Here is a 27,674-nt window from a genome sequence, read left to right on the forward strand (position 1 = left end):
GGCATCTGATTTCACAACGATGCAGGCAAGTGGCTATGAAATAGGCCAAAAACTTCAACTATGTACGTCTATAAAAAGCAAGGACTCTCGTGTTTATGTATGACTGACCTTCACATATCTAAATATGCGTTCATCCAATCAACTTCACACTTGCGTGTGTATTGCAGAGGAGTATAAATATTTAAGAAAGTAAGCCTAATGTGTGACCCCCCGAACAACAGCTGGGCTTCTAGAAACCAGGAAACTCACAAAAGGGCAGGGTCATTGCAGTTTCAAGCTTTTGGTTGTATTGGAAAAGCATTATCAGGACCTCCTCCTGAGTCATAAACTAAACTTAACACCATCATGGCTTTAAAGTCCAGGTTTCAATATTCTACGAAAGAAATGTTCCTCATGCTTTGGGTGGGCTTTAAATCCAAAAATGCAGCTGTCTTTTAAAAAGGAGCATATCAAAATCACCCAGCTCAAATTATAATGAACAAGATTTAATTTTAGAACAGAGATTTTCAACAGGGCTCCTCAGTTACTGCAGGGGGACCAAATCAATTTTTGAAAGTTTTTTTTTTTTTTCTTCTCTAAATTAAAAACGTTAACAGGAATCTAACATATTAGCAAACATAAGTCAGCCTATTAATGAAAAAACTTAAAGCTTATTGACCTAAGGTAGCCATCCACAGATGCAGTTAATCCAAGAGGATTCACTTGCCACTTGTATGTTTAATATTAAAACATTTCTAAAATCATGCCCACAACAATTATTTGAATAGCTAAGCTAGTATTCTATGCACTAAAAAGGTATAAATGCTTTAGACCGCCCTACATGTTATTGTAGGGTCAGTTTAATATTCAACTTAATTTAGAAGGGGCTCCTTGCTCCGTCTGTCTTTAAGTCAAGGGGCCAGGGGGTCCTTGGCTTAAAAAACGTTGACGACTCCTGTTTTAGACATTGGTTTTAGAGGATGTGATATTTTAATCAGTCCCAGTCGGGCTTTTGCTCATGTTGCCAAGGAAACGTCATCAAGTTGGCTCAAATCCCAAATCACACCCAACAGTACTCATGAAGAAGTTAAGTTTGTTAAACGATTAAAAATTAATCCGTCGGGAGCAACGTAGACGGGAATCGAGCGAACCTTTTCTACTTGCAGACGTCGTTAGCAAATGAAGCCTGTGATTGGACCAGCTAAAAGGACGTTGCGTGGCTACGGCGGAAGTACAGTAGAATGGATCATACAGCATTTGATTGTTGCTAATTTTGCAAAAAGTTTATTATTACATTGTGTTTGCACGTTCGCGAAACATGGCTTGTTTCTTCAGAAGTAGAATTGCAGAAAAGGTAACGAACCTGAAAGTCACAAAGGACAAGTCTGTATGCTAATGCTAACTTGCAGCATGCCTTGACCCTGGAGCAAGTAAAAACGAGGGAGGCAGGACTGTCTGTTAAGTCTTCCTCATAACTGTTAGACAATAATCTAATAGCTTATCTCATCCTGTTTATTGAAATCTTCTACCTCTTTGTGTGTTTTGATGTGTAGCTGGGTCGGACTCTGCAGCAGCCTGAGGATGCCTTAATACCAGCTCTGTCAGCAGTTCCAGTTTTTAAGAAACAGTTAAGTGTGTTTACTCCTCTCTTTCAGTCAGATGCTCTATATGTGTCTGTCTGTTAAAGCTCCCTGAACTTGTACTCTTCAGGCAGACTGCTGACTTCAAACTGTCAATCAGCACATTACGGATCAGTGGGATTTTACCATCCAGTGGTGACATTCAGCTGCAGACAGAAGACCTGGCCACTCGGGTAAGGGTTCTTTGGTGCCAAGGCAAAGGAACGACAAATTTAAGTCTCATTTTTCATTACATACATTTGTCAAGAAAGCTAAAGATGTTAGAAGTCTCTGTATCCTTTTGGATGCACAACCTTGGTTTGCACAAACCAGTATACTCAGTATACTACAGAGTATACTCCACAAAAACAGACTTGTACATGCTTTTATAACTTATAAAATAGTCTTGTGTGGTGGCCTTCCTTCTGTTATTCCACAGAAGATGGTGGGATACTTGCAGATCAGTCAGAAAGCTGGAGCCACACTTTTAACATAAGCTAAGAAAACCAAGAATATTTCTGGACATACTGTATGTCCTCAAATTATTGGCTGAGTTTTCCCATTTGTATGAAATGTGTAATATAAAATTATGTGATGCACATTACTTCATTTTTTTAAAGATGCTCTCTAAATCTATTGTGCTTAATATAATCCTGAATTCAATAAGACAGACTTTTAGGTTCCTTGAAATCTACTTTGTATTTTTTTAGTTGAAGCAGGACAGTGTGGTGGAGGACATATCTGCTGGATGTGGAGTGATCAACTTTAAAGTGAATCGCAAGCTTCTTGTCCAGGTTTGTCTGTTTTCTTTTCCACTTTGGTGAACAATCTTGACTGTTTCTACTGTGATTATTATCTGTTACCTACTACATCTGTTTTAGAAAATGTTGGAGCCATTTGGAAAAGAGGAGGATGTGAAATTTGGGTTAACTAGTGAACTTTTCAAAACTCTCAAGAGAGGAACAACGCTAGTTGAATATAGGTATGTTTGTAAAGTGTTTGTATAATGTCTTTAACACAACATGCAATGTCTTCCCCTTTATAGATTGTCATCAGACAGAATTAATGTGTTTTTATCTTGCAGCTCTCCAAATATTGCCAAAAAATTCCATGCTGGACACTTAAGATCGACAATTATTGGTGAGTTAATTTATTCAGGAACTGAAGCCAAAATAGCTATATTGATTAACATGCATGTGAGTTGAACATTGAACTAAATATCAGCAGGTATTAGCTCATAGCAGAAATATTAGTATTGGCGTATATTTCAACCGATAAATGACAAGAAATCGAAGTACAGAAATGCCAAATATGTGTTTAATTTTGTAGTTTGTCCTCCAGAGAGCATTGAAGTTTATTTTTGAACTGTAAAATGTTCTGCCCAGTATCTTCATAATGGTTAAAAAAAAAGGAAATTTATTAAAATGTTTATTTGTATGTATCGTCCAATATATCATTATCAGATTTAAACCCTCAAATAAGTAAAAGTAATAAATATTTGTCTCAGAAATCCTGTTTTTGTTGGGCTATGCTGTAAACTAGGGCTGAACAATATGAGGTAAATATCTAATTGCAATTAGTTTTGGTTGATATTGTAATTGCGATATGATTCACGATATTGGAGGAAATGATCATTTTTGCATCATTATTTTCATTGAAAAGTATATTTAAATGATTGTGGTGTGATTTTTGCGATTATCTGTACAGAACAATGATTTCTTTTTCTTGAGTCTATTGTATATGATGCGTGGGCCAGGACATCTCTGCAGCACCACAATACTTTTACATTTTGGTATTTTTACACATATTTTGCCTTTAACAAATAGTTTTGTCTTCGATAAAATTGTGATTAATTGTGCAGCCCTAATGTAAACTTGCATTTTAAAATCATAGTACAGTCAGTCAACTGCACTAAAAAATATAATCCCCATCTCCAGGTAACTTCATTGCTAACTTAAAGCTGTCCCTTGGAAACAATGTAATTCGCATGAATTACCTCGGTGACTGGGGTATGCAGTTTGGTGAGTAAACACTGTGTCAGGTGTCCTCTGGTCTCATAAAAGTGTCTCTTTTGACAAAACTAGTTTTCCTTCTCTAATTTCAGGTTTGTTGGGAGCTGGGTTTGGTCAGTTTGGATGTCAGGAGAAACTGAAACAGAATCCCTTACAGCATTTATTTGAGGTTAGTCTGCATAGTTGGATAAAGACAGATAGCCACACTAATCTTTATAATTCACTGACTATCACATTATGTTAATCGCCTGCTTAAACCATTAGCCGACATGCCGCCAACAGATTCATTAGTGATTTTTGAGTTGTGAGTTTATGTTACGTGGCTTATATGCTGTTAAGAAGTAGGGGTGGGGACATAGTATCAGATACAGCATAATATCTCGATATTTTCCGTGGAAGTACTGTATAGATACAGGGACCCCAAATATCAATCTTTTTATTATATAAATTGTACATGACAACTTAATGTTTTGGTACTAGACGTTGACAAAGTTTTAGAGACAATTTGAAGTTGGCAAAAAGGTAAATTGCAATATATTGCAGAACATCGCAATATGTTTAAAGTCGCAATAATATTGTATCGTAATTATATCGTATCATAGGGCCTCTGGTGATTCCCACCCCCATTAAGAAGTGTGTTCTTCAACATTACTATGCCGTTTTTTTTGGCAGTAATTGTTTTTGTCTTGCAGGTTTATGTTCAAGTGAACAAGGAAGCAGAGCACAATGAGGATATGAAGCAGGCTGCCAGAGACTTCTTTAGACAGCTGGAGCAGCATGAGAGCGAGGCTGTGTCGTTATGGCAACAGTTCAGAGAGATCACAGTGGACGAGTATCAACACATTTACAAGGTTCAACCAGCCGGACTGAATAACACGCATGACCAACTGACACCAATGGTCGAAAAAACCTAAACTCTGAAATATAAACTAAAGAAAATATCAGTTGCATGAATATAATTGAATCTGTTTTAATGTGAAATTACATTTAATGACATTTATTTCAAATCTTTTCAGCGGTTAGGGGTCCACTTTGATATTTACTCTGGAGAGTCTTTTCACCAAGATCAAGCCCAGGAGGTGGTGCAGCAGCTACAGAGCCAAGGCCTGTTGAAAACCTCTGAGTATGTGACCGTATGTGATGGCCTTTAATCAGTAGCTGTCATGACACACTCAGTGTGTCACAGTGTGTCAGCCAAAAATTCAAAAAATCCCTGTACGTAGGAAAAACCATGTACGTAAACATGTGTTAGGAGGCCCGTGGGTCAGCTTCCTGCTCCCAGTTGGTTTATTTACTGGGTGGCCACTAATGTCTGACTGATCACATAATTGGACCAAATGGACTGTTTAGTTGGCTGTCATTGATTTATTATTTGTATGGTGTTGAAAGTATTTGCAGACCATCTATGTATTTATTTATTTTGATAGGTAATATAAGATTTGTTTTGTCACTGAACCTTTTTGATTATCATGGAATTTGTGTTTCTTACTCACCACATCTTATATTTTGTGTTGGAAGCTGATTTTAGCTTATCTCAGATATATCCTTTCCATTTTCCCATGGCATGTGTGTTGTAGTACAGAAATAACAAATGTTTGAGGTAGTTTAGAGTTTGTCCACCAGAGAGTACTAACATGTTGATTTTGGCACTGTTACTAATCAGTACATGTCATTCGATTAGATTCCATTTCATTGTCATTGCAGAGTACTGAGACAATGAGTGCAGAGTGATGTACATATGTATAGTGGTAATGCGCTTGTTATGCTGGCCATTTCTAAAGAATATGGAGAAATAGTCAAAGAACTTGCTAACAGAAGTTTTTGCCTCTCTATGTTATCACTACTTAAATTACTACTTTGATATCAGTAGCATATCTTTAAGACAAGATGGGGACAGATTTCAGTCATTTTTATTATCTAGTGGCTGTGAGTTCTTTCTTTTTTTGGTATAATTTTTCGTGTGTAAAAATAATTGATTGAATGCTCTTTCCCTGCAGTTGACATTGATGCATTATTAAACTAAACTAATACCAACTGTGAGCTTACATGCACTTGTTGTATTTACAGGAAAGGAACCGGTGTTGTGGATCTCTCCCCTGCTGGAGACATGAGCAGCGTCTGCACTGTGCTCCGCAGTGACGGCACAACTCTCTACATCACCAGGTCAGTGCTCGTAGAAAAGGTCAATTAAAATCTGCAACAACAACAAAAAAAAGCTTAGGTATTAAATGAATAATGTGTAAGAAATCAATTTTGAAAGCAGAAGTCGCAATAATGGCTTATTTTCTATTTACTGCATTTCAGAGATGTTGCCGCAGCGATTGACCGAAAAGCAAAGTACCATTTTGATGAGATGATTTATGTGGTAAGGAAAGTAGTGCACTCGAGCTCACTACATTTTCTTTATTAAATTGTTTCATTGCTGTCCTTAAAAGACAGGGTGGAACAGTTGGGGCGGGGGGTGTAACTTCACACAAGACACATTTATCTACAGTACAACATGAGCTACAGTAGTGAAAGACATGGAAATAGCACATTGCATTGCAGTCATATGTAAGTGAGAATACATAATATAGGGTGAAGCTTTAATTATCTTCAACATTAGTTTTGCACTCGCATAACGAGCTCAACTTATTAGTCAGTTGACAACTATTTTGATAATTCATTCATAATTAGTGATTTTTTAAATCAAAAATTGCAAACATTCCCAAGCTTTGTCCTATTTTTTTTTTTTTTACTTTGGTCTAGTAAACTGAATATGTTTGGGTTTTGTTGGTTGGAAAAAACAATACATATAAAGATCTCACCTTTGGCTTTAGAAAATTGTGATGTTTTTTTATGGTCCTCTTATAATTGAAACGATTAATCAAATAATTGGCAAATGGATAGATAGATAAATAATTGTTAGTTTCAGCTCTACTTATTTATTTAAATTACGTTTTGATTACCAAATGGGGTATCCATTATGCTCTGATAAAGGCTTCATGCTGAAAAAAGTAAGGTAGTTGGCCATTTGTACGTAAATTTCACCAAAATGAGGTGCCATTTTTTTTTAATTACCACTGAAGTGCCGCCTTTTTTTCAAATGTCATTTTTGATCCTCTTTAAGTACAGTAAAAACAAAACTTGCCTAGCAATATGCAGAGCTAGTTAATTTGAGTTTAGATTATATGTTTGTGCCACTGCTACTACTGTTGAATTTAGATCTTGTTTCCTGTCACACTCTACCCACTCCTTTTTTATTGCTACATATATATAATTTTTCTTCTGTGTTTGTTCTTCTTTTTAAGACAGATAAAAGTCAGGCAAATCACTTCCACCAGTTGTTCCACATCCTGCTTGCTATGGGACATTCTTGGGCTGACAGGTAAAACGCAAAACACCTGAACACAACAACACATGAAAGTATGAAAAAAGTGTCGCACAGATGACGTTTTGTCCCTCAGGCCTTCCTCAATATCAATAATCACAGTCAAACACGTGCACTAATATGTTAAATAGACCACACTTGTCAAACATCTGATGGTGATTAGATAGGCTAATCATGTTCCTCCATTAGGGTGGAACATGGTGACTCCAGTACAGTTTTCCTGCTTTCAATGTTACATCCAACGTTACATGATTGCCGGTTATACCAAACTAACTTTTCTTCACTTTCCTGGAGCATGAGAGGATAGCTGAAAGGAACATCGCGAATGTTGTGTGGAATAAGGTTGGGGGGGAAAAAGGCGCTACATAACGCTGGCTTTTCAGTGTCTATTATTTCACTAAGAGTAAACTCAATACAAAGCCATTTGCAAACACTAAATATCAAACAAGAGGCAGACACAGTTGCTGTGAGCTGTAGCCTACATTCACCACTTCTAAACAGAGGCAGAACATAACCTAATCTCTGAGATTATTCCTTCACAGCGCAGGGCAATGTGAGAAAATCTCAGAGCTGAACTGGGCAGACATTGCAGTTTTCATCACACTCACCTCACGTCTGGTTAATTAAGTCTACTGCTAACACTAATAACATTACCGTTGCCAAAATACCCCCGCGAAATCTAAATCCAAATCCCCTACTTCACTGTTAACCGTCAAGCCACTAAACCTGTATGGAAATGAACACCTCTGATGAAGTGTTAAATTCGTTAATGATCATACGACACAAGACAATAACCCTCTCTCTCTCTCTCTCTCTCTCTTTTCCTCCCGCTCTCTCTTTCTCTCTCTCTCTCTCTCTCTCTCTCTCTCTCTCTCTCTCTCTCTCTCTCTCTCTCTCTCTCTAAACCTGTATGGAAATGAACACCTCTGATGAAGTGTTAAATTCGTTAATGATCATACGACACAAGACAATAACCCTCTCTCTCTCTCTCTCTTTTCCTCCCGCTCTCTCTTTCTCTTTCTCTCTCTCTCTCTCTCTCTCTTCTCTCTCTCTCTCTCTCTCTCTCTCTCTCTCTCTCTCTCTCTCTAAACCTGTATGGAAATGAACACCTCTGATGAAGTGTTAAATTCGTTAATGATCATACGACACAAGACAATAACCCTCTCTCTCTTTCTCTCTCTCTCTCTCTCTCTCTCTCTCTCTCTCTCTCTCTCTCTCTCTCTGCACACACACAAATGATTAATGCAGATAGGTGCTGATTGTGGGTAGCGGCCTGCCACATTTTCATTGTGATATTTTGTGATTAAATTCTGAATCTGCAACGTTCTCTGTCAGGTAAATATAGAAGTACAATGTCTTCCTCTGATGAAGACATAGCCTACACTGTAAGTCAGCAGTAGGCTTTACAGTGGAGTTTCATATTAAGTGGTTTGGGGTCCTCCTGTCATTTTGGGGTACAATTTGGTTTTGAAGAATTCTACAAGCAGCAATACCATAGGCCAAGCAATCGGCCCGTTTCAAACAGGCACATTTTCAACGGGCACTGTACTAGTATGATGAATTTGGTATATATCGAAATGTTTTCTGAGTGCAGCAATGGAGGACGTACTAGATTCCCGTTTTCCCCCATTAAATTGTGTTAAAATGATTGTCCGCATCTTTAAATGAACTGTCAACGGAGCACTAACCAGCATCCGAGTGTGGGCTAACCGGGTGATGGATCGGAGCAGCGCCAGGGCAGCGAGGCGTCAGGCCTGTTCACTAGGGGTGGGAATCACCAGAGGCCTCACGATACGATATAATCCCGATACTTATGTCACGATACGATATTATTGCGATTTTAAACATATTGCAATATTCTGCGATATATTGCAATGTATTACCTTTTTTCCCAACTTCAGATTTTTCCCGAAAGGACAATTTTGTCAACATCTGTTTTTATCTAAAAAGATCCATTTCTCTGTCTGTTCATCTCATTTCAATTTTATTGCTGCAAAATGTGATTGTCAAGCAGACAAACTGACCAACACATATATCATAAAAGATCGATACTTGGAGTCTGTGTATCGATACAGTATTGCCACGAAAAATATCGCGATACTATGCTGTATCGATTTCTTCCCCCACCCCTACTGTTCACCTTACCTTTTAGCCTGGCAGTGGAACACTAATCTGTAGAGATTCATATATGCACGGGCAGCCAAGCCCTGGAAGCCCCTAGACGAGTAATGAAAGCATCAGGTTTTCCCAGGGTTGTGGTTATGCCCTAACAATGACTACCTTTCCTTTTGCTGATAAACGTTCTGCAAGTTTAATACAACACTTCTACTTGTAACAGAGTATTTTCAGAGTGTGGAACTGCTTTTACTTAATATATAAATGTGTATTCCACCACCGGTTGCAGGTGTAAGCATGTACCTTTCGGCCTGGTGCGGGGCATGAAGACCCGGAGCGGTGAGGTGGTGTTTCTGGAGGATGTGCTGGACGAAGCTCGGGCCAGGATGCTCCACAACATGAGCCAGTCAAAAAGTAAAGCCTGTCACACGTTAGGCATGATTCTGTGCCAAAAGAATATTTGCATGTGTCCTCATATTCCCTTGCAATTAATAGGGATGCACCGATCCGACTTTTTCAGTCCCGAAACCAATACCTGGGCTTTGTGTATCTGTCGATACCAGATACCGATCTGATACCGTTGTTGAATTAATAATACACTGTATACCTTCCACCTTATACCTTCCTTCTACCATGTGGAAGAGACTAAAGACACCAGACTTTCCTAACTAAGACAAAATAACATAGATGTAATGTATTGAATTCTTATTTATTTGTAAACTCAACTCTTCCAGCATGCGACACACCTGCGACAGAGGGAAAATCTGGATTGGCCCGTGGATCTGTTAATTTTTCCGATCCCCGGTCCAGCTATTTTGTCAATATTGGGACCAATATCAGATCTTAATATCGGATCGGTGCACCCCTAGCAATTAATACTGTGCAGTGTAAATATTTGTATAGCACTTTTTAAAACGCATAGTTACAAAGCGCTTCTCAAATAGGATTTTTTTTTTTAATTATATATGGACCTGTGCTTTATAGGTGGTGCATGAGTAATTTTAACATCAATAAAAATCACCATTGTAACTTTGACACATTTGTATAATTACCTCACTGGATAAAGAAATTGCTCTAAGCACTGTCAGACTATACTATTCTCCACAGCATTTTACAGTGTCTCAGTCGCAGGGATTGCTTTACAGCATCAAGTGAGATTTTCTGATTGCCTGATGCAACAGGGCATTGGTGTTCTTCCAGTACAGTACAAGGAAGTCTAGTGCATTGACTGGAAAAGGTACAAAACTGGTTATTAGGCATACCAACAAAAGACTTTTTGAGCATGCTGTTATTTGATAATGTTCTCCCTGAAATGGAGCTGCTCACAGCTGAAAGAATTTAAAACTTATTGTGGATGGCATACAACATTTACATTTTGTAAAAAAAATATTTGTCTGTGTCTGAAGTTTAATTGGCAATTGTATCCTAAAAACGTACATAAACCTGTTTGTATACTACTGTATGTATACGCTAATGTTGATTTATTGCTATGCTAACTGCAAAAACAGTACACTTAAAGATAAGTGTAGAGTACATACTGTATTCAATCAGTATGTAGTATGGAACTGGGGACACGCTGTCTTAATTAACACAACCCCTCCAGCTCAACGTGGATTCTCCCAGTTGTCTCAACCACAGTATAATTTACAATAATTCATTTTTACATTATATTGGGATCATTTTGGTAATGTCACATTAGAAATTTCTTCAGCCAGGATATTGATGGACAGGTCCAAACTACTGCGGTTGTTATAGCAATGGAAGCAAATGTGCGAAAGAAAAACTTTTAAATGGCAAATACTAAGAAAATGGTCGGACTTGCTCTTTCCACAGCAACAAAGGAAATGGACAACACAGAGGACACAGCAGAGAAAGTTGGAATCAGTGCCCTGATAGTGCAGGTGAATTGTTCCAGTTGTAAACCTTCCATCTACACCCTATAGTTTCTTTTCCTGATTTGTCTGCACAGTGTGATAAAAGAGATTCTAGTTTTCCGTTGACTGTTTCAGGACTTCAAAGGTCCCCTGCTGTCGGACTATACGTTTGACTGGGACAGGATGCTGCAGGCTCAGGGAGACACGGGAGTTTTCCTCCAGTACACACATGCTCGACTCCGCAGGTCTGTATTGCTGAAAATAACAAAACTATTTCACGAGTTCTAGTAGTCATGTAGTCCCTCGTTGATTTTGGAGATTTAGTTCTGTGAATCTTTGTAGTGTCATTCTATTATGGTAGGTTTGCAACAAATAATTGTTTTTATGATTATTGATTAATCTATAGCAGGGGTGTCAAACTCAACTTCACTAAAGGGCCACACTTGGAAGTAAGAATCACATCAGGGGCCAGACATGTAGAGTTTATTGACATGCTTTTATTCAATCGAAGTCTAACATATTTGACTGTATTATTGCATGTCTCATATAGCTTTCTCACTTACAGTTATGTCAACATAAAGCCCTAAAAAAAAAGTTCCTTAGCCATCATATGTTTTGCAAAACAATGATTACATGTTTTACAGCAACCTGTTTCACAGTCTAAATATGAAAACTCTCTGCTTCTGTGGGAATTCCTGAGTCTCAAAGTCGGCAAATCTGTCAAATTCTGCTTTGACCTTATTACAGTTTGAAAAGAGTTTCCCGTCTTTCTGGTTTCTGCGCACAACTAGGCGGGCCAAAATCTATTGTGAACCTAAATTGATATGCTGGGCGGATCAAAACTTGCGAAGGGCCGGATTTGGCCCGCGGGCCTTGAGTTTGAAACGTGTGATCTATAGTCTTTAAAAGTCATAAATAGTTCACCAAACTTTCCCAGAGCCCAGGGTGACTTCTTCAAATGTCTTGTTTTGTCTGACCCTGATGTCCAGTTCGCAGTGATTTAAAACCAAGAAAAGCACATCCTCACATTTGTTTTTACTTCATAAATTACTTTTGTATTGTTGTTGATTTCATTTTCCTTTGATCACCTAATCAATTGACTATTTTTTATTAAAGGTAATGTTTTGTTGGAGGTAGTGTATCAGTAAAATGTACTTTTGTATCAAAATACTAATGACCCCTTTTAGAGTATTATTTTATTGGATAATTATTAATAATGCATTATCATTTAAGCAGAACTTTATTGTTGTGATTGGTTGAGGGCTAAATTTAAGTACTTGAAGGAAACAGGAGGTATGATTACCGCTAGTAAAACGTAACAATGTTCATATGTGCACCTGACTAAGACATACCTGAAAATGTGTCCTTTAATATGCTGCTGGGTTGTTTAATAATTAACATTGCTTCATATTTTATGAACTGATCATGTTTTGCATGTAGAATAATTTGAATCTGCAAAGTAACTATTAACTACAGCTGTCAGAATAATGTAGTGGGGTAAAAAGTACAATATTTGCCTCTCAAATGTGGTGTAGAATAAGCCTAATAAGAATAAGGCCTAAAATAGAAGTAATCAAGTTCAAGTACTTAGTTAATAACCATCAGGTTAGCTAACGTTTTTATTTTAAACACTGTACCAGCTGACTTAAGTTCCTAGGTCTCCTCTAATATTGGTTTAGTGTTTGTTTGCAATATCTATATGCATGGTATTGGATATGAATACTGTCCAAATATATACCAAGTTGCTCGTTTAAACTTTTATTGTGGTGTTCTAACTTACTGCAGTTTAATAAGGAGAAATGAAGGTGCCAAGGCAGCTATATTTGAGCCATCCCTTCTATTTGACCAGACGAGCATCACCATCCTGCAGCACCTCCTTCGGTAAGCAAACCACTTTTTGAACCCTGTCACGACTTGGTTTGTTCTGCATATCGTCAAACCGTCACAGTCGGCCGGTGTTGTATCAATATTTGTATTCTGTGCTCTTTGCAGCTATGATGAGGTGTTGTACCAGTCAGCCCAGGATCTGCAGCCCAAACACCTGGTCAACTTTTTATTGAAGCTGTGGTAAGAACAGGATGTTAGTCTTGAGGGGTTGGGAAACTTTTGCTGCAATGTTTAACTGTGTACTCTGATGTATTAACTCTCTTCCAGCCACCTGATTGCTTCAGCACATAGAGAGCTGCCAGTCAAAGGAAGCAAGCAGGATGTTGCACAGGTAGAAAGATTGATTGTACAATCAGTAAATCCTTACCACACAAGACATCAAAGCAATTACCATAAATATCAAGCTAACATTAACCACCATAAGCTACCGGTCACACCAAACCAAGCGAGGCCGTATTGCCAAAACCTCTGAGTCAATTAAACTGATAAATGAAGAAAAACTGAAAAAAAAATTTTTTGCTTATGAATAGAACTTTTCATTTTAAGAAAAGGGTTATTTCTTCTTTCAAGCGTTACATAGTCTTGCTTTTAATATACAGTTATACACAGTACCATTGTGTACCAAGCATAACAAACTTATTTCTACAAGAAAATAATCTGATCAAATGATTCAAAACCAGCCAGTTGGAGAAAAGTCCATTTACAAGTTACATCAATTAGATTACAGGACAGTGCTGATTTTTTAAGGAAGCCATCTTTGGTCACGTATACACAGTACACACATTGGCATGTAGAGAACACATTAACCCGACAACAGTCTAGCTTTTAATTTTGTAGTTGTGTGTGTTAATTAGCTGCAGCTGAATACATTTGCTGGAAACATTTATTTACAGGTGGTTACAGATTTTGTTTTCATAGTATAAGACATCGCTAATAATGTGCTAGTCTTGCAATTTGAAAATAATCACTCTTTCAAATACTGATGTAAATATAAAAGGAATACCTCTCAGCCCAACGTCCGCATCATGGTACTGAAATATCTGCCTTTTAATGCATTAATGAGTAAAAAGGCTGAACGCAGGTACAGAATTTTTTTTTTAGGTTAAGCTAACATCAGTGATTGCCTGTAAATGAACTTGACAACAAATGAAAAATCTGTTAATTGCAATAATTAAACCTATATTTAAAAAAAGGTTCTGATTTGCTAAATGTCAACAGGCAAGGTTACGACTGTTCAGTGGAGCCTGCTCAGTCCTGGCCAATGGGATGAGGATCCTGGGAATCACACCAGTTGATAAAATGTAAAACTAATTACTTTATCAGTGTTTTTTTAACTGCTGTAGGTACCATACTGCTTTAGTTTAGTTGTACTGTAAATAAAAAGCCTTGCATTTTCAGAATAAATTCATCAGAAGCATTTGCTTTTCTTACAATTGTCTCAAGTATTTTCCACTCACAGATCGTGATTAAAGCAAGTTATTCCTTAGTGAAACACTGTTTTCATATAGGCTTGGGCCGGTATAAGATTCTGATGGTATGGTAACCTTCGGCAAAATTATCACGTTTTAAAAGGTATTACGATGACCGCTATAAATGTATTACTTTTTAAATGTCTGGGTAAAGACTTTTCAAAAATATAAAAAATTTAAACTTTTCCATTGAACACAATGTATTTTATTTTGAAACACACTGCACACTGGCAGGGAGAGGGATTTCTAAATTGCACTGTCTGTCCTTGAAGACTCAAACTATAAAAAAAAACAAAAAAACAACTCATACCTTAGACACACTTTTTCAAAGCGCAGAATACCTTTAAACCGGTAACCGGCCCATGCCTATTTTCGTAATGACCACGGTTTTCATACCGATTGTTGTTGACAGCTAGAAACATGTCAAACTCTAAAGGTTTCTATTGTGCATCTGCAGTGGCGTAAATGTCATTATCTTGATGACAGGCTGTGAAACTGGTTCACTGAAACTGGAAATGTTATCTGCGTTATGTGACTTGTTCTTAACGGGATCAAGTTCAATCTTTACCTCCCTTAAACAGCTTCAACAAAAACTGAACATTATAACCTTTATGAAGGTAGAATACATTAGGTTTGACTATGTGTACCCACATAAACTGGCAACTGAATGTTCATGACATTATGGGGTAAAAGACAAACACGGGCGAGATGATATTATAAACATAATCACACAGTCATTTCTCATTCAAGTATGTTTTCCTGTGAGTTGGGCACATTCAGAATCCACACTGTGATATGGACATAAGACACTAACATTAAGACACTGTGTAAAACAGACTAATTACCGATTGAAAAAACAAAATAATACTGTTAATATTAATATACAAGGAGTTGTGATATTTACACACACCCTAGAACAGATAAATGGAGGCATCGAAATAAGAGTAACAAAGTGCTTTTTGCTCCAGCATGGCTGAAGCTGACAGAGTCCTCTGCTGCAAATCGGTGACTTACACTGTGATCAGTCTCTGTTTGGATTCCGTGTCTGCGTCTTTCTGGCTCAGCTTCGATGTGTCCTGCTTTGGAAGTCCGTACAGGTAGATGGAAACACACACCAGCAGGGCTCCAGAGGCAAACGAGAGTGCTGCACAAGAGGGAAAGTAAAGCAAAATGAGACATTTAGAAAAAAAAGACTGTGCACTGGTAGCGTTTTTTTAATTTTTATTATTGATTTACAAAGATTTTGTTTCAAAACAATCTGCATTCCTGAATATGCTTCGAAAGATTCTGGTATCTCTCAAGCTTAGTGACAAGCATGAGTGCATTTGCATGATTCAGATACGCTCTGCTAAATGTTAAGCAGCTGTGTGGCTTCAATTTAAACAAAGCCTTCTATTAAATGTCTGCAAACATACAAGTCTTGAGCCACAATGTTAGGATAGAGGTTGTTGTATGCTGTACAGATTGTGATATTGGGCTATACAAATAAAACTGACAATCATAAGCCACAAACACATACCATCGCCTGATGAGCCAGAAGGACTGCAAAAACTTGAATAATAAATCAATATACCAACAGTGAGTATGTTTACATGCACACCATTATTCCGAATATGACAATATTCCGAATTTGATACAGGTCATGTAAACAGCATATTTCGATTAAGACATATGGGGTATTCTGGTATTATTCAGGTTTTAGAAGCATTCTTTGGACATGTATACAGCGCATTCAGAATATGCGTCTCAATCTGAGGTTTTACAGCTTATGGTCAGCTCTGTGCGTTGCTAAGGTTGCTGTACACAAGCCAACTAGCCAATAGTTTGCAAGGCTGCATACCCGATAAGAAGAAGGAACACAGCTACTTTTAAACATTATCAAAGACTTGGATATCAACAGGTTGTTGGATATGCACACACAGCTATGGCGACCTTTTCAAGAAGCTGAATCAAAGAGGGACGCTCTGTTCGCACGGTCTGCTGGTGAGCAAAGAAAGAAATTGCATTTTGCACGGCTATATGTAAATAGGAATATTAGTTGAATATTCATTTTCATTAGCCATGTAAACAGCTTAGTCAGAATATCGTCTTTTTTTGGAATAAGGGCAAAAACCGGAATGTTATGTGCATGTAAACGTATTCCATGTGGTTTTGAGAAACAAACGTACTTATCTGTAGTCCAAACAAGAGGACGGACGCAACAGTTGAAAGAACGATGGCGGCTGCGGCAGAGAAACCCTTCATGATGTTGTCGGTGTACTTCACCACCACCGAAGTGTACAGACCACCCACACTGGCCAAGACTGGAAGCACAAAGAGCAGTGTCAGCTAAAATACTGTGAAGAAAAGTGAATTCAGATAGAAAAAGGTTATGTCATACTTACATACTACAAAGCACACCCAGGGCGTATAACCGAAGAAGAAGCCTTTCTCCAGGACCTTCTCGCCATCATTCATGAAAACACCAATCAGGGTGACCACAATGCCGGACAGATACATCTGGATGTTTCTCACCCACAGAGACGTGTCGGAGCTCTTCAACACCTTCTCAAAGTACACACCTCAATTGAGAAAGTAGACACAAAACTATTAGGGCAAGTAAATACTAAAATATTTTGCGATGGGTAGCTCAAATAATGTTAAAAACATGATTACAAATGCCTTGGCAGTGTTTGTTTATACCCTTTTCACAATCAGGGGTCAATCAGGGTTGACATTGTGTTTGAATGGGTTAACCTGTTTAGACAGACTCAGCTTCACCACCCAGGTTGGGAGGTGGGTCGACACAGGTCGATTTCAATGTAAATTGCACGGACCAATTACGTCAATTGTTGGAGATTGTGGCGCACAGTCGGGACACAATTGTCCCAGGTCTCCAGGGCACCTTTTGTCTCACTGTGCCTTTTCTCCGTCACAGCACTACGGCGCTTCTTTCTGCTCGCGCAAGTCTCTCTCTTTCGGTCTTGGGAAGCAGACAGCAAAGCCCAACTTTACTTTTAATGTTATCAAACAAAGAGCAATGTTCTCCCCTTGTCCTACTACTAGATACTAGAGTATACGTCCTTGTTTACTACTGAATCTGAAATGAATGAAGTGCAGAGTAGAAAAGAGCATCTGTCTCCACAAAATCATCTGTTGAGTGTTTGATTGTTATTTATTTGTGCTTTATAACGCAACTGCTGTGAAACAATCAGAAAATACTGTTTTATTTCTCTCATTCAAAGCTTGTTCCACTCTCTTTGCTCTCTTTTTTTATCTCTGAGCTCGCAGCGCAACTTAACCCCACCTATCATTTCCAGCACGTGAGCAAATTGGTATGTATTGCTCCCAGGTTGTGAGGCAGGTCATATCTAAATTGTCATGACCAGGGATCAACCCATGTTGACTGGCTTGGTTGGAATTGACAAAAGAAGGGTTGAACACGGGTCAGATAACCCTGGTCATTAGTGTGAAATAGATATTAGATACTTTGTTATTTGTATTGTGTGTGTGGTATCTAAATTAATATTGGACAAGAAGTTGAAAATCGATAATGGTAATTTCCTCAGAACCTTTTGCAAACTTTACCTGCAAATCCAGAACAAATAACAGCAATAGCGATGGCGACGAACCCAACAAAAGGACTTTGCTCAATCTGGGGGGAAAAAGAAATGACATGAGCCACCAGACAGGAATTACCACCTGCAGTTTAAGGTGATACAGGTAATAATAAACCAAGTCACAGGAGAGATTATAAATTATTGAGTCACCAGGATGGTTATAACATTTACATTTTAACTTATGCCACCCCCACCTGAACATTAGTGGCCTCTGCAGGCTTCCATTGAACGAGTGTTACTCCCCCACAGAGCATGAAGACAGAGAACCACTGCAGCCGGCTGAGAGAGCGGTTCAGCATGAGGACTGTACACAAGGCTGTGCACGGGATCTTCAGCTGATAGGTCACCTACACAGGAAAACACAAGTTAGGTCTAAAATCTATTGATTTTTTTTAAAAACCTATTTTTATAGAGAAGGTGAACTGAGCATTCCTTTTCAGTAACACACCGATAAACCTTAACACATACTGTAGATATTATAGAGACTGCTAAAATTATTCTGTACACTCATTTCACCATAAATAAATAATAAATAGTAAAAGAGCTACTCAACAGTTGTGTTTATTAGAACTTATCTGCAGCTATTTTGTTAATAGACTGGCGAATTTTTAGACAAAAATGATTTTCTGGTTTCTCCAGAAGATTTGCTGCTTTCATCTGTTTACTGTCATTGTGTTTGAAACAAGACATGTGAAGCATCACAATCAGCAGTTTAATTGATAATGAAAATATGTTAGTTTTAGCTCGCATATTTATTTTTGCAACTGTAAAGTAAGTGGGTGCAGCCAACACACAAAAGGTTCACATCCACACCCAGCAACTGTATTAAGTGTACATATTGTACACTCATTTGAACATATTAAAAATAGGATTCAGTTCATACCTGATAAACTGCTGCATCGAGGTTGCTCAAGGCAAGAAAGGCCATGTTATTCTGAACTGCATACACTACGGAGGGCACGCTCAGCTTCAGCAGTTCTTTTGGGCTAAAGAAGACATGTTCCACTAAAGCGTTTTTCAGTCTGGTGAGGCTTCCTGTTTCTCTGGCAGACGAGGCATAAAAAACAGACTGATGAGGAAGAAGTGTAAATACTTAAGACTATTCACTTAAATAGACAAAAATATTGTCAAAGTTATTGAATCGCTGTTTTTGAATGTGTATAGGCACAGAGGACACATATTGTATTATATGTGTATTATTGGACTACAATTACAAGCTTCAGTCACCTGTAACGCATTTTGGAGTGTGCTTAGCTTTATAGGTGATTGATTGAATGAATGTGCATGAAAGGTGCTATACAAATAAGGTTTGCTTGAAGAGATTACAGAAGGAAACCATGTCCTGTTCTGAAGTCAGCAGACAAGTGATAAAAAGCCTTTAAGGTTTGAGGTTTAGGAGAACAAATGATGTTCTTACATGATCTTGATCCCTGTTGTTACCAATAATACTTGCTCTCATTGAGAACAAATATCAAAATACACATGGACTGCTGTGTTTCACATTATCCTTCAATGTGGTTTACGTCCCTCTACCTCTAGGCTGTGAGATCTTATTTATCATTCTTGTATCCACTTAAGGTTACTTGGTCCCTTACAAATTGTAAAAACCTTTTTCCATATTCAGAGTATTTTTTCAAGTATATTCTGTTGTGAAAGGTGTAACAGTGACCAACACTTACTTTGTCAGCATCCCCAGACTTAGTATTAATTTAATGACCTCAGTGATGCACACGGCAGTTGTGGAGAAGTACAGATCTCCTGATGAAATGGTCCTTGTGTACCGCAGTGACACTGTGTATGTAGCTGCTACCAGTGTCATCACTGTCAGACAGTACAGTTTAAAGGCCACGCTCACATTTTCTGAGGAGAGACAGGGTAAAAATGCTTTGAGTCACAATGGTAACTTAAGGGGAGACACCACAAGGAAAAACACGTTTTCAGGTTTGAGCTGTTGCTTTCATAACATGTCTTCTTTCAAACTGAACAAAAAAAAAGAAAAAACATCCAAAATACACATTTAGGTATTTATTTTACCACACTTTGTCTATTTGCGCCTGTAGAGTTCTCCTTTAATTCACCAAAAGTTAGTTAAATTAGATAAAGCTTCATTTGCATATTTAAACAACTTTAGAAAACTTGTAATACAAAAAATAATTGCCTTAATGTAAGTATTCAACTGGGGAAATCTCATAGTGGTTTGTTAAAGTTTTTTTTTTTTTAACCTTTTCACCTGTAGGTTTTGTTCTAATATTTTGAGTCAGCAAATCTCCACTTCAGTAGCACGTACTTTCCAGTTTTATTCCTATCTCTATTCTTAAAGATTTTACAGAGGGGTTTGTTCATATATCATTTATAGCCTGATTTATGTAGCTAACATTTTATAACGGTACTTAAAAACGACGTATCATGCTAAACTGGGTAAACTCACCGACGGCCATCGTTGCTCTGATTTGTGTCTGTCCAAGAGGCAAGGAAGTCGATTATCCTGCTCACTTTACATGCCGTCAAAACTAACGTTAACCAAAGTATCCAGTGCGACTCTAGGAACGTTGTCTTAACAGCTAGCTACACATCATCAAGTAAGTCAGGATCGGGTCGGGTTGCCTTGCCTTGCCTTGCCTGCCTGCCTGGCAGCATACTGGCTTTGTTTCCCAGAATGCAGCGCGAGACGACGTTACAGAGAGGTGTGTTTGTTTTTTATGCCCCGATGTTCCGTTAGACCAAAGCCGGTCTACGGAAAGCCGTTCCACTCCCTATCCAGCCCATAGACAGTATATAAAATCCAGTCCCATTGTACCGGATTAGGTTGCAGTTCCACCAGAGTTCCACTGGGGGTGATCGCGGTCCAGTGCAAAATGAATGGGACCCTAAATGGAGCTAGACGGCTAAATGTGTCTCTTTCGTCTGAGTGTCGTTGAGAAACCTCAGATTTGATTGTAGATTTTGCAAGTTCAATATGGGTTATAGGTCGAAAGTTGAATGAATGAGTACTTATGTCCTTTTGATTTCTTACAGGTTGAGTCGTTGTAGCCCATAACACGCTAGCATTCTGCTAATGAATGCTGATTGGTCAGTGAAGGACTGATTACGATCGGAGCTCCAGCTTGACGGCATCCGAAGCAGAGCCAGAATGTCAGAGTGAATATTTCGGCGTGGTCTTTAAAACATCAGCAAACCTCTTTCTAGCATCTGTATTGACAGGGAGAGCCTAACCTGTTAGCTGTGTTGTCGATGCCTCGAGAGAACGAAGGAAGGGACTCCGAGCTTGCCGTAAAGCAGTATCTCCGGCCGTATATGTGTATGACGTCATTGACATTTTAAAAGGCTTTTTAGAACAAAAAATATTTTTCTATCTTAAGAGAAATTTGGTTTTGGTCACTTTTTCCGCAAAGCAATTAAAACCGTATATGTTAATGGAAATAGCTCTATAAAACTGAAAAATGGAACTTCCCCTAGATTTAATCTGGAACGGGGTATTCGTCAGGGATGCCCAATTTCCCTTATTTGTTTTTACTTTCTACACAAATTCTCACAACTTATGTATGTAATAGTACTATACAAGGAATCTCTATTGCAGGTAGGGATATCATCATTAGTCAGCTTGCTGACCACAATCTTTTAAAAAAATGCAAGCCAGATACCTGTTACTATTCAAGTAATTAAGCGGTTTTCAGAGGCCTCTGGTTTATGCCTAAATATTAATAAATGTGAGCTGTTGCCTTTAAAAGACTGTAACTATTTGCAACATTCCGATCAAGAAAGAAGTTACATACTTGGGTATTATTATCACTAAAGATCAGAAAATGAGATGTCATTAAAAAAACTTATCTCTAAAAGGCAGAGTGTTGCTTACCAAGGCTGAAAGAATATCTAGGCTTACATACGCAGCTCTCTCGTTACACTTGGATAGTAAAATCTGTAAAGACATTGATAGAATGCTTTTTGACTTCATTTGGAAAAACCTATCCATTATATCAAAAAAAGTGTTGTTATGAATAAATATGAATGGTAGGCTACAGTGGGGGAAATAAGTATTTGACCCCTTGCTGATTTTGCAGGTTTGCCCACTTACAAAGAATGCAAAAATCTACAATTTTAATCATATGTACATTCTAACAGTGAAAGACAGAATCCCAAAGAAAATTCCAGAAAATCACATCATATGAATTTATTAAAATTGATAACCATCTGATGAGGAAAAACAAGTATTTGACCCCCTGGACAAACAGCAAGTATTCTGGCTCCTACAAGCCAGTTAGTTTTTCTTTAAAACACAGCCCCAATCCGAACCAATTATCTACATCAAATATACCTGCCTCACCTCGTTACCTGTATAAAAGACACCTGTGAACACCCAAACAACCAGCATCCAACATCACTACCATGGGCAAGACCAAAGAGCTTTCTACGGACATCAGGGACAAGATTGTTGATCTGCACAAGGCTGGGATGGGCTACAAGAGAATCGGAAAGCAACTTGGAGAGAAAAGATCAACTGTCGGTGCAGTTATCAGGAAATGGAAGAAGCACCACACCACCGCCAACCTCCCTCGGTCTGGGCCTCCACACAAGATCTTGCCTCGTGGGGTGTCCCTGATCATGCGAACGGTGAGGAATCATCCCAAAACCACAAGGGGGAACTGATGAATCAACTGAAGGCAGCTGGGACCACAGTTACAAAAAAAACGGTTGGTAACACACTACGCCGTCATGGATTGAAATCCTGCAGCGCACGCAAGGTCCCCCTGCTCAAGAAGAAACATGTACAGGCGCATGAAGTTCGCCATTCACCACCTGGACGACTCAGAAGAGGCCTGGAAGAAGGTGATGTGGTCAGATGAGACCAAAATAGAACTTTTTGGCCTCAACTCAACTCGTCGTGTTTGGAGGGCAAAGAACACCGAGTACAACCCAAAGAACACCATCCCCACCGTCAAGAATGGTGGTGGCAACATCATGCTTTGGGGGTGCTTTTCAGCCAGGGGACGGGACAACTCCATCGTATTGAGGGGAGGATGGGACGGGGCCATGTATCGTGGAATTCTGGACCGACATCTCCTTCCCTCAGTGAGAGAGCTGAAGATGGGTCGAGGATGGGTGTTTCAGCACGACAACGACCCTAAGCAGACCGCCAAAGCAACAAAAGAGTGGCTGAAGAAGAAGCACATCAAGGTTCTGGAGTGGCCTAGCCAGTCTCCAGACCTGAATCCGATTGAAAATCTTTGGAGGGAGCTTAAAATTCGAGTTGCCAGGCGACAACCTCGGAACCTGAATGATTTGGAGGCTGTCTGCAGGGAGGAGTGGGCCAACATCCCTGCCGAAATGTGCACAAACTTTGTCACCAACTATAAAAACCGTTTGACATCTGTGCTGGCCAATAATGGCTTTTCTACAAAATATTAACATGGTGTTTGTCCAGGGGGTCAAATACTTGTTTTTCCTCATCAGATGGTTATCAATTTTAATAAATTCATATGATGTGATTTTCTGGAATTTTCTTTGGGATTCTGTCTTTCACTGTTAGAATGTACATATGATTACAATTGTAGATTTTTGCATTCTTTGTAAGTGGGCAAACCTGCAAAATCAGCAAGGGGTCAAATACTTATTTCCCCCACTGTACATTTGTTGGACTTCAATACTCTAAATAATACCTTTAAGATTAATTGGACTAAGCATTTTCTTAAAAACCCTTTCTCGATTTGGAATTTTATTCCCCATTATATATTCTCTCGTTTTGGTGGTCTGGGCTTTATTTTGAATTGTAACTACAATGTAGACAAACTTCCTGTAAAACTGTCGACTTTTAAAAAGCAGGTCCTCTTAGCTTGGTCTCTTATTTATAAACATATTTCTCACCTCACAATATCTAATTTGGAATAATAGAGATATTTTATATAAGAACAAGTCACTTTATTTTGAGAATTGGGTACGCAATCAGATTCTGCTGGTGGACCAGCTATTTAATGTAGAGGGGCGACTTTTCTCCTATAGAGAGTTTTTATCAACATATAACATTCCAGTTACACCGAAAGAATTCGCAATTGTATTTGATGCCATTCCATCAGGCACAATCATGCTTTTTAAGTATACTGGCAGACTTCCACCTACTGTCTCCCTCCCTGATATGGCTGAATCACCAGTTGGAAGAATCTGTTTTTCCCAACTTCCTCATAATAATAAGAACATTCGTGCATTATTTCAAAAAGAGATTGTTTCTATTCCAAATGTTAAATTTTATTGGAACCCGATTTGTAAATGACATTGATTGGAAAAAGGTCTGGATGATTCCTCACAAATACTTGATAGTAAACAAGGTGAAAGAAGTATCTTTCAGAATAATTCACAGATATTACCCTGCTAATCATTACATGATTAAATTTAAAAGAGACATCAACACATACTGTTCTTTTTGTGAAGACCACCCAGAGACTGTTCTGCACCTCTTTTGGCATTGCCCGCACACTAGAACATTTTGGCAAAACCTCAGCAGATTCATCATTGACCATATTTATAAAGACTTTGCCTTATTGTGGAAGGATGTTATTTTTTGCTTTTATAAATATCATAGTAAAGAAAATATAGTCTTTATTATAAATTTATTAATTCTTTTGGCAAAATTTCACATTCATAAGTGTAAATTCAGCACTAAAAAACCTAGTTTTGTACTTTTTCTCCATGAAGTTGAACATTATATTAATTTGATTTCTGCCTCAAACAACAAAAAGGCTGTTAAAACTGTCAACATATGGTCCTCTTTCTCTTTATGATGACCTATAAGCTTCCCCTAGCAATTCTGTTTTATATTGTTTATCGTTTTCCTTGTTGTATGTTATGTACATGTTGGCTATTCACGTGTGATTTGTACCCTTTTTTTGCAAAAAAAAAAAAAGGTTATATGACGCCACTGACGGGCGACTAAAAAAAATGAAAAAAAAAATAACAGAAAAGCGAATTTAAAAAAATCTAACACCCAGCAGTGTGTATTTTCTTTGCCTCCCCTTTCGAATGCAACATTCAAATTACTAGACAAAAAACTATATCCTGAGAAAAGTGGGTTTTGAGGGGTATAGCTCCATAGAGTCCCATTCATTCTGCACTGGCCTGTGAGCGCCCCCTATATGGATTTCCGGTGGAACTGCAACCAGTTCAGAGGCGGAAGTAACGAGGGAGTGGAACTTCTTCCTTTATTAGAAATTTTTTGGTTAGTCTAATAATCTTTTTCTTTTTTTTTTTAAACTTTATTTAAGTGACACAGCTACATCAACAGTATAAAAAACTCCCTGCTGATGTTTCTATTGGTCAAGACCATTTAAAATTGTAAAAACTTAATGATAACGGCCACACTCATCATCTTAAACTTGTAGTAGAGTCTTTACCGAACACTATCTACAACGCCATGCTCTTTAGTTGTAACCAGTTTTTTTCTATTCAATTACAAGGTCTATGCTTTTATTTTAAATGCGCAGTCTCCATAGTATTTTCCATTGGTATTTTCCGTGTATCTCTGGATGCTGGCCACTAGGGGGCAGCAGAGCATACTAACCCACAGATGGTGGAATTCCCAGGATGGTTATCTACCCACAATTTAATTTTATGCAATTGTAAAACATGAATACTTGCACTCAGGACTCCTTTGAAAGCTGTGCTGACATTAATGGAATGTCCTGATTAAATTAAGCTGCATTGAAATGAATTGGGGACACCTATAGAAGAGAAGATTTTGGATCTTGAAGAGTTAGCAGTTTAGTCACACACATTAAAGGATACGTCTGGTGATACTCTGTATTTTTTGTCAAAAAAATTCCATGAAAAGACCAAAACCAGCAATGAATTGAGCCCAATAACAAGTACTGTGTTTCCAAAGCATGATGTAGCTTATTCCTTTGTGCCACAGAGCTCCATTGTTGTCCAGACATTTTTAAAAACACATAATAGTCCCTAAAATATGCACAAGTTCTTAAAAAATATTTGCTAAAAATTACAATGCCTAAATGTCTTCCTACAAATAAATACTTATAGTTTTTGAAGATTTACATCTTTCATAGAAACCAATGGGCTGAGTGCCATAGGCCAGGTAGGGACGTCAGATAGCATTGAGAGACGGACTAACACATTATTGGTTTGGGTCTTTTTTATGGGATTTGTTGTAAATAGGAAAATATAGAACAATGCCAGCCTTATCCTTCAAGATCAGTCCCTGGATTTTCAGGTGTTGAAAATTAGTTTGTGTAATTTATTTAATGTTGCAGAAAGGTACATAAATACACTACAGCCATAGTGACTTCACCAGAGTCAACAGCCTGTTGGAAAGAAGATAAAGAAAGTGCACGTAGTTATTAATTATTATAGAACAGCATTGCTCAAGACAACCACAGGCCACACCTTCCGATGTGCTACCCAGATATCACTATACAGTATATGCAATATATACAATATATATATATATATATATCCCCTTGACGCCTGAATTTATTCACAATTATATAAACAAAATATTATGTGTGTTTCTGGCTCCAAGCTGATGCTAAATTAAGTTGAGATTGTTAATTTGTCTATAGCATATGGAATAGATATAAATTAAGGTATGATGCAAAGTAGCGACAACAGGCATTATGGTAAAATTCTTTACAAATTGGTAAAATTAATAAAACACATAGTAGATTTCATTCATGTCACAAAGTTGTTAGAACTTCTAAACTGTAATTGACAAATACATGGATCTTGACAACGGCATGAAAGAAAACACTCTTCTACTCTCTAACATTGACAGTAGTTTATTTAGGGTTAGGGGTAGGGTTAGGTGTAGGGGCAGGGTTAGGGGTAGGGGTAGGGTTAGGTTTAATTTCGCTTCCGTGAACCGGATGTATCTCCCACTCCGACCGGTCCTACGAGAAACCAGTGCATGCAAAAGGTTCCAAGGTATGTATCGCATGTAAACAAACCGGCATTGGGGGGAATACACACGCTATCTCGCCTGCAGTCGCAATGGAAGGGGTTTGATGCAAATTAGCGACAGTCAGCGTTAAGGGGATATATATATATATACAAGTACTTATTATTAAGTAACAGATTAAGATTAACAAAATCAAGACAGTGTGAATTACCTGCTGATACATGGCATATTTTCAAATAAAAAGATAGGTGTAATATAAAATCCAACAGGCTTGACTATAAACCCCCTTTTATCACATGCTTTCCTGCTCCACTTCTACCAGCTCAGCAGGCTTTTTGCTTTCAACTGTATGCACTCCCCATCCTCCCATGACCCTTTATGTCTTCATCAAATTGTTCTAAAACTTCAAAGCTTTTGACCTTAACAGTGAGCCAAGGGATTTGGAATGTCCCGACTCCCAAAATACCGCAAAGCGATCTCTCTCCTCAGGATGACTGACTGCATCTGTTGACAAATCATGTTTGTTTACTCTCAGCAGCCCGAAAAGTAACAGTAACATATCCATCCAGTGGTCTATCGCTCCAGTTGGTAGTATTTATTTTTGTTTCGTCTATTCCCTCCTTTGATACTTCATTTTAATAAACTGAAAAGACTTACTATGGAAATAGTAGTTAGTCTCCGTACAGTCACTCCAAAACATGTCTCAGAAGCTGTATACTCACCTCTGTTTTTGTACAGATGTTGTCAAGGATCTGCACAAACTTCAGAAACATCTGCAGCTTTTTTACATTATAGCTTTGATTGTTAAGTTTAGAAGAATGAATAAAAGTCAAGGATTTTACTTTTAGCAGTTT

General features: G+C 38.1%; 2 protein-coding genes across 2 annotated transcripts; one reads left to right on the top strand and one right to left on the bottom strand.

Moving 5' to 3' along the window:
• The first annotated feature begins 1,045 nt into the window (after positions 1-1,045).
• On the top strand, positions 1,046-14,286 carry rars2 (arginyl-tRNA synthetase 2, mitochondrial). The gene is made up of 20 exons (XM_028604933.1): positions 1,046-1,333; positions 1,533-1,606; positions 1,690-1,792; positions 2,309-2,392; positions 2,480-2,580; positions 2,683-2,738; positions 3,536-3,619; positions 3,703-3,779; positions 4,303-4,461; positions 4,627-4,733; positions 5,678-5,773; positions 5,915-5,975; positions 6,901-6,977; positions 9,385-9,509; positions 10,929-10,996; positions 11,105-11,214; positions 12,755-12,850; positions 12,962-13,036; positions 13,124-13,187; positions 14,075-14,286. The coding sequence occupies exons 1-20, from the start codon at positions 1,298-1,300 to the stop codon at positions 14,159-14,161; spliced, it is 1,740 nt and encodes a 579-aa protein (XP_028460734.1). The 5' UTR covers positions 1,046-1,297; the 3' UTR covers positions 14,162-14,286.
• slc35a1 (solute carrier family 35 member A1) lies at positions 13,541-20,666 on the bottom strand. Its single transcript, XM_028604934.1, has 8 exons — positions 20,353-20,666; positions 19,604-19,784; positions 18,808-18,967; positions 18,119-18,271; positions 17,893-17,959; positions 16,710-16,886; positions 16,494-16,628; positions 13,541-15,469 (listed from the first exon to the last, which is right to left on the bottom strand). Exons 1-8 carry the CDS (start codon positions 20,360-20,362, stop codon positions 15,336-15,338), a joined length of 1,017 nt encoding a protein of 338 aa, XP_028460735.1. The 5' UTR covers positions 20,363-20,666; the 3' UTR covers positions 13,541-15,335.
• Between the last annotated feature and the right edge of the window lie 7,008 nt (positions 20,667-27,674).

Source organism: Perca flavescens, chromosome 18 (genome assembly GCF_004354835.1).
Source record: "Perca flavescens isolate YP-PL-M2 chromosome 18, PFLA_1.0, whole genome shotgun sequence".
NCBI lineage: Eukaryota > Metazoa > Chordata > Actinopteri > Perciformes > Percidae > Perca > Perca flavescens.

Coding starts and splice junctions, on each gene's coding strand:
- slc35a1 (XM_028604934.1), bottom strand. Junction 18,272..18,807: donor TCGATGCAGCAGTTTATCAG/GTATGAACTGAA, acceptor TTTCCTGTGTAG/GTGACCTATCAGCTGAAGAT. Junction 16,887..17,892: donor TATTTGTTCTGGATTTGCAG/GTAAAGTTTGCA, acceptor TTCTCAATTGAG/GTGTGTACTTTGAGAAGGTG.
- rars2 (XM_028604933.1), top strand. CDS start 1,298: ATGGCTTGTTTCTTCAGAAGTAGAATTGCAGAAAAG. Junction 4,734..5,677: donor GGCCTGTTGAAAACCTCTGA/GTATGTGACCGT, acceptor TTGTATTTACAG/GAAAGGAACCGGTGTTGTGG. Junction 6,978..9,384: donor GGACATTCTTGGGCTGACAG/GTAAAACGCAAA, acceptor CACCGGTTGCAG/GTGTAAGCATGTACCTTTCG.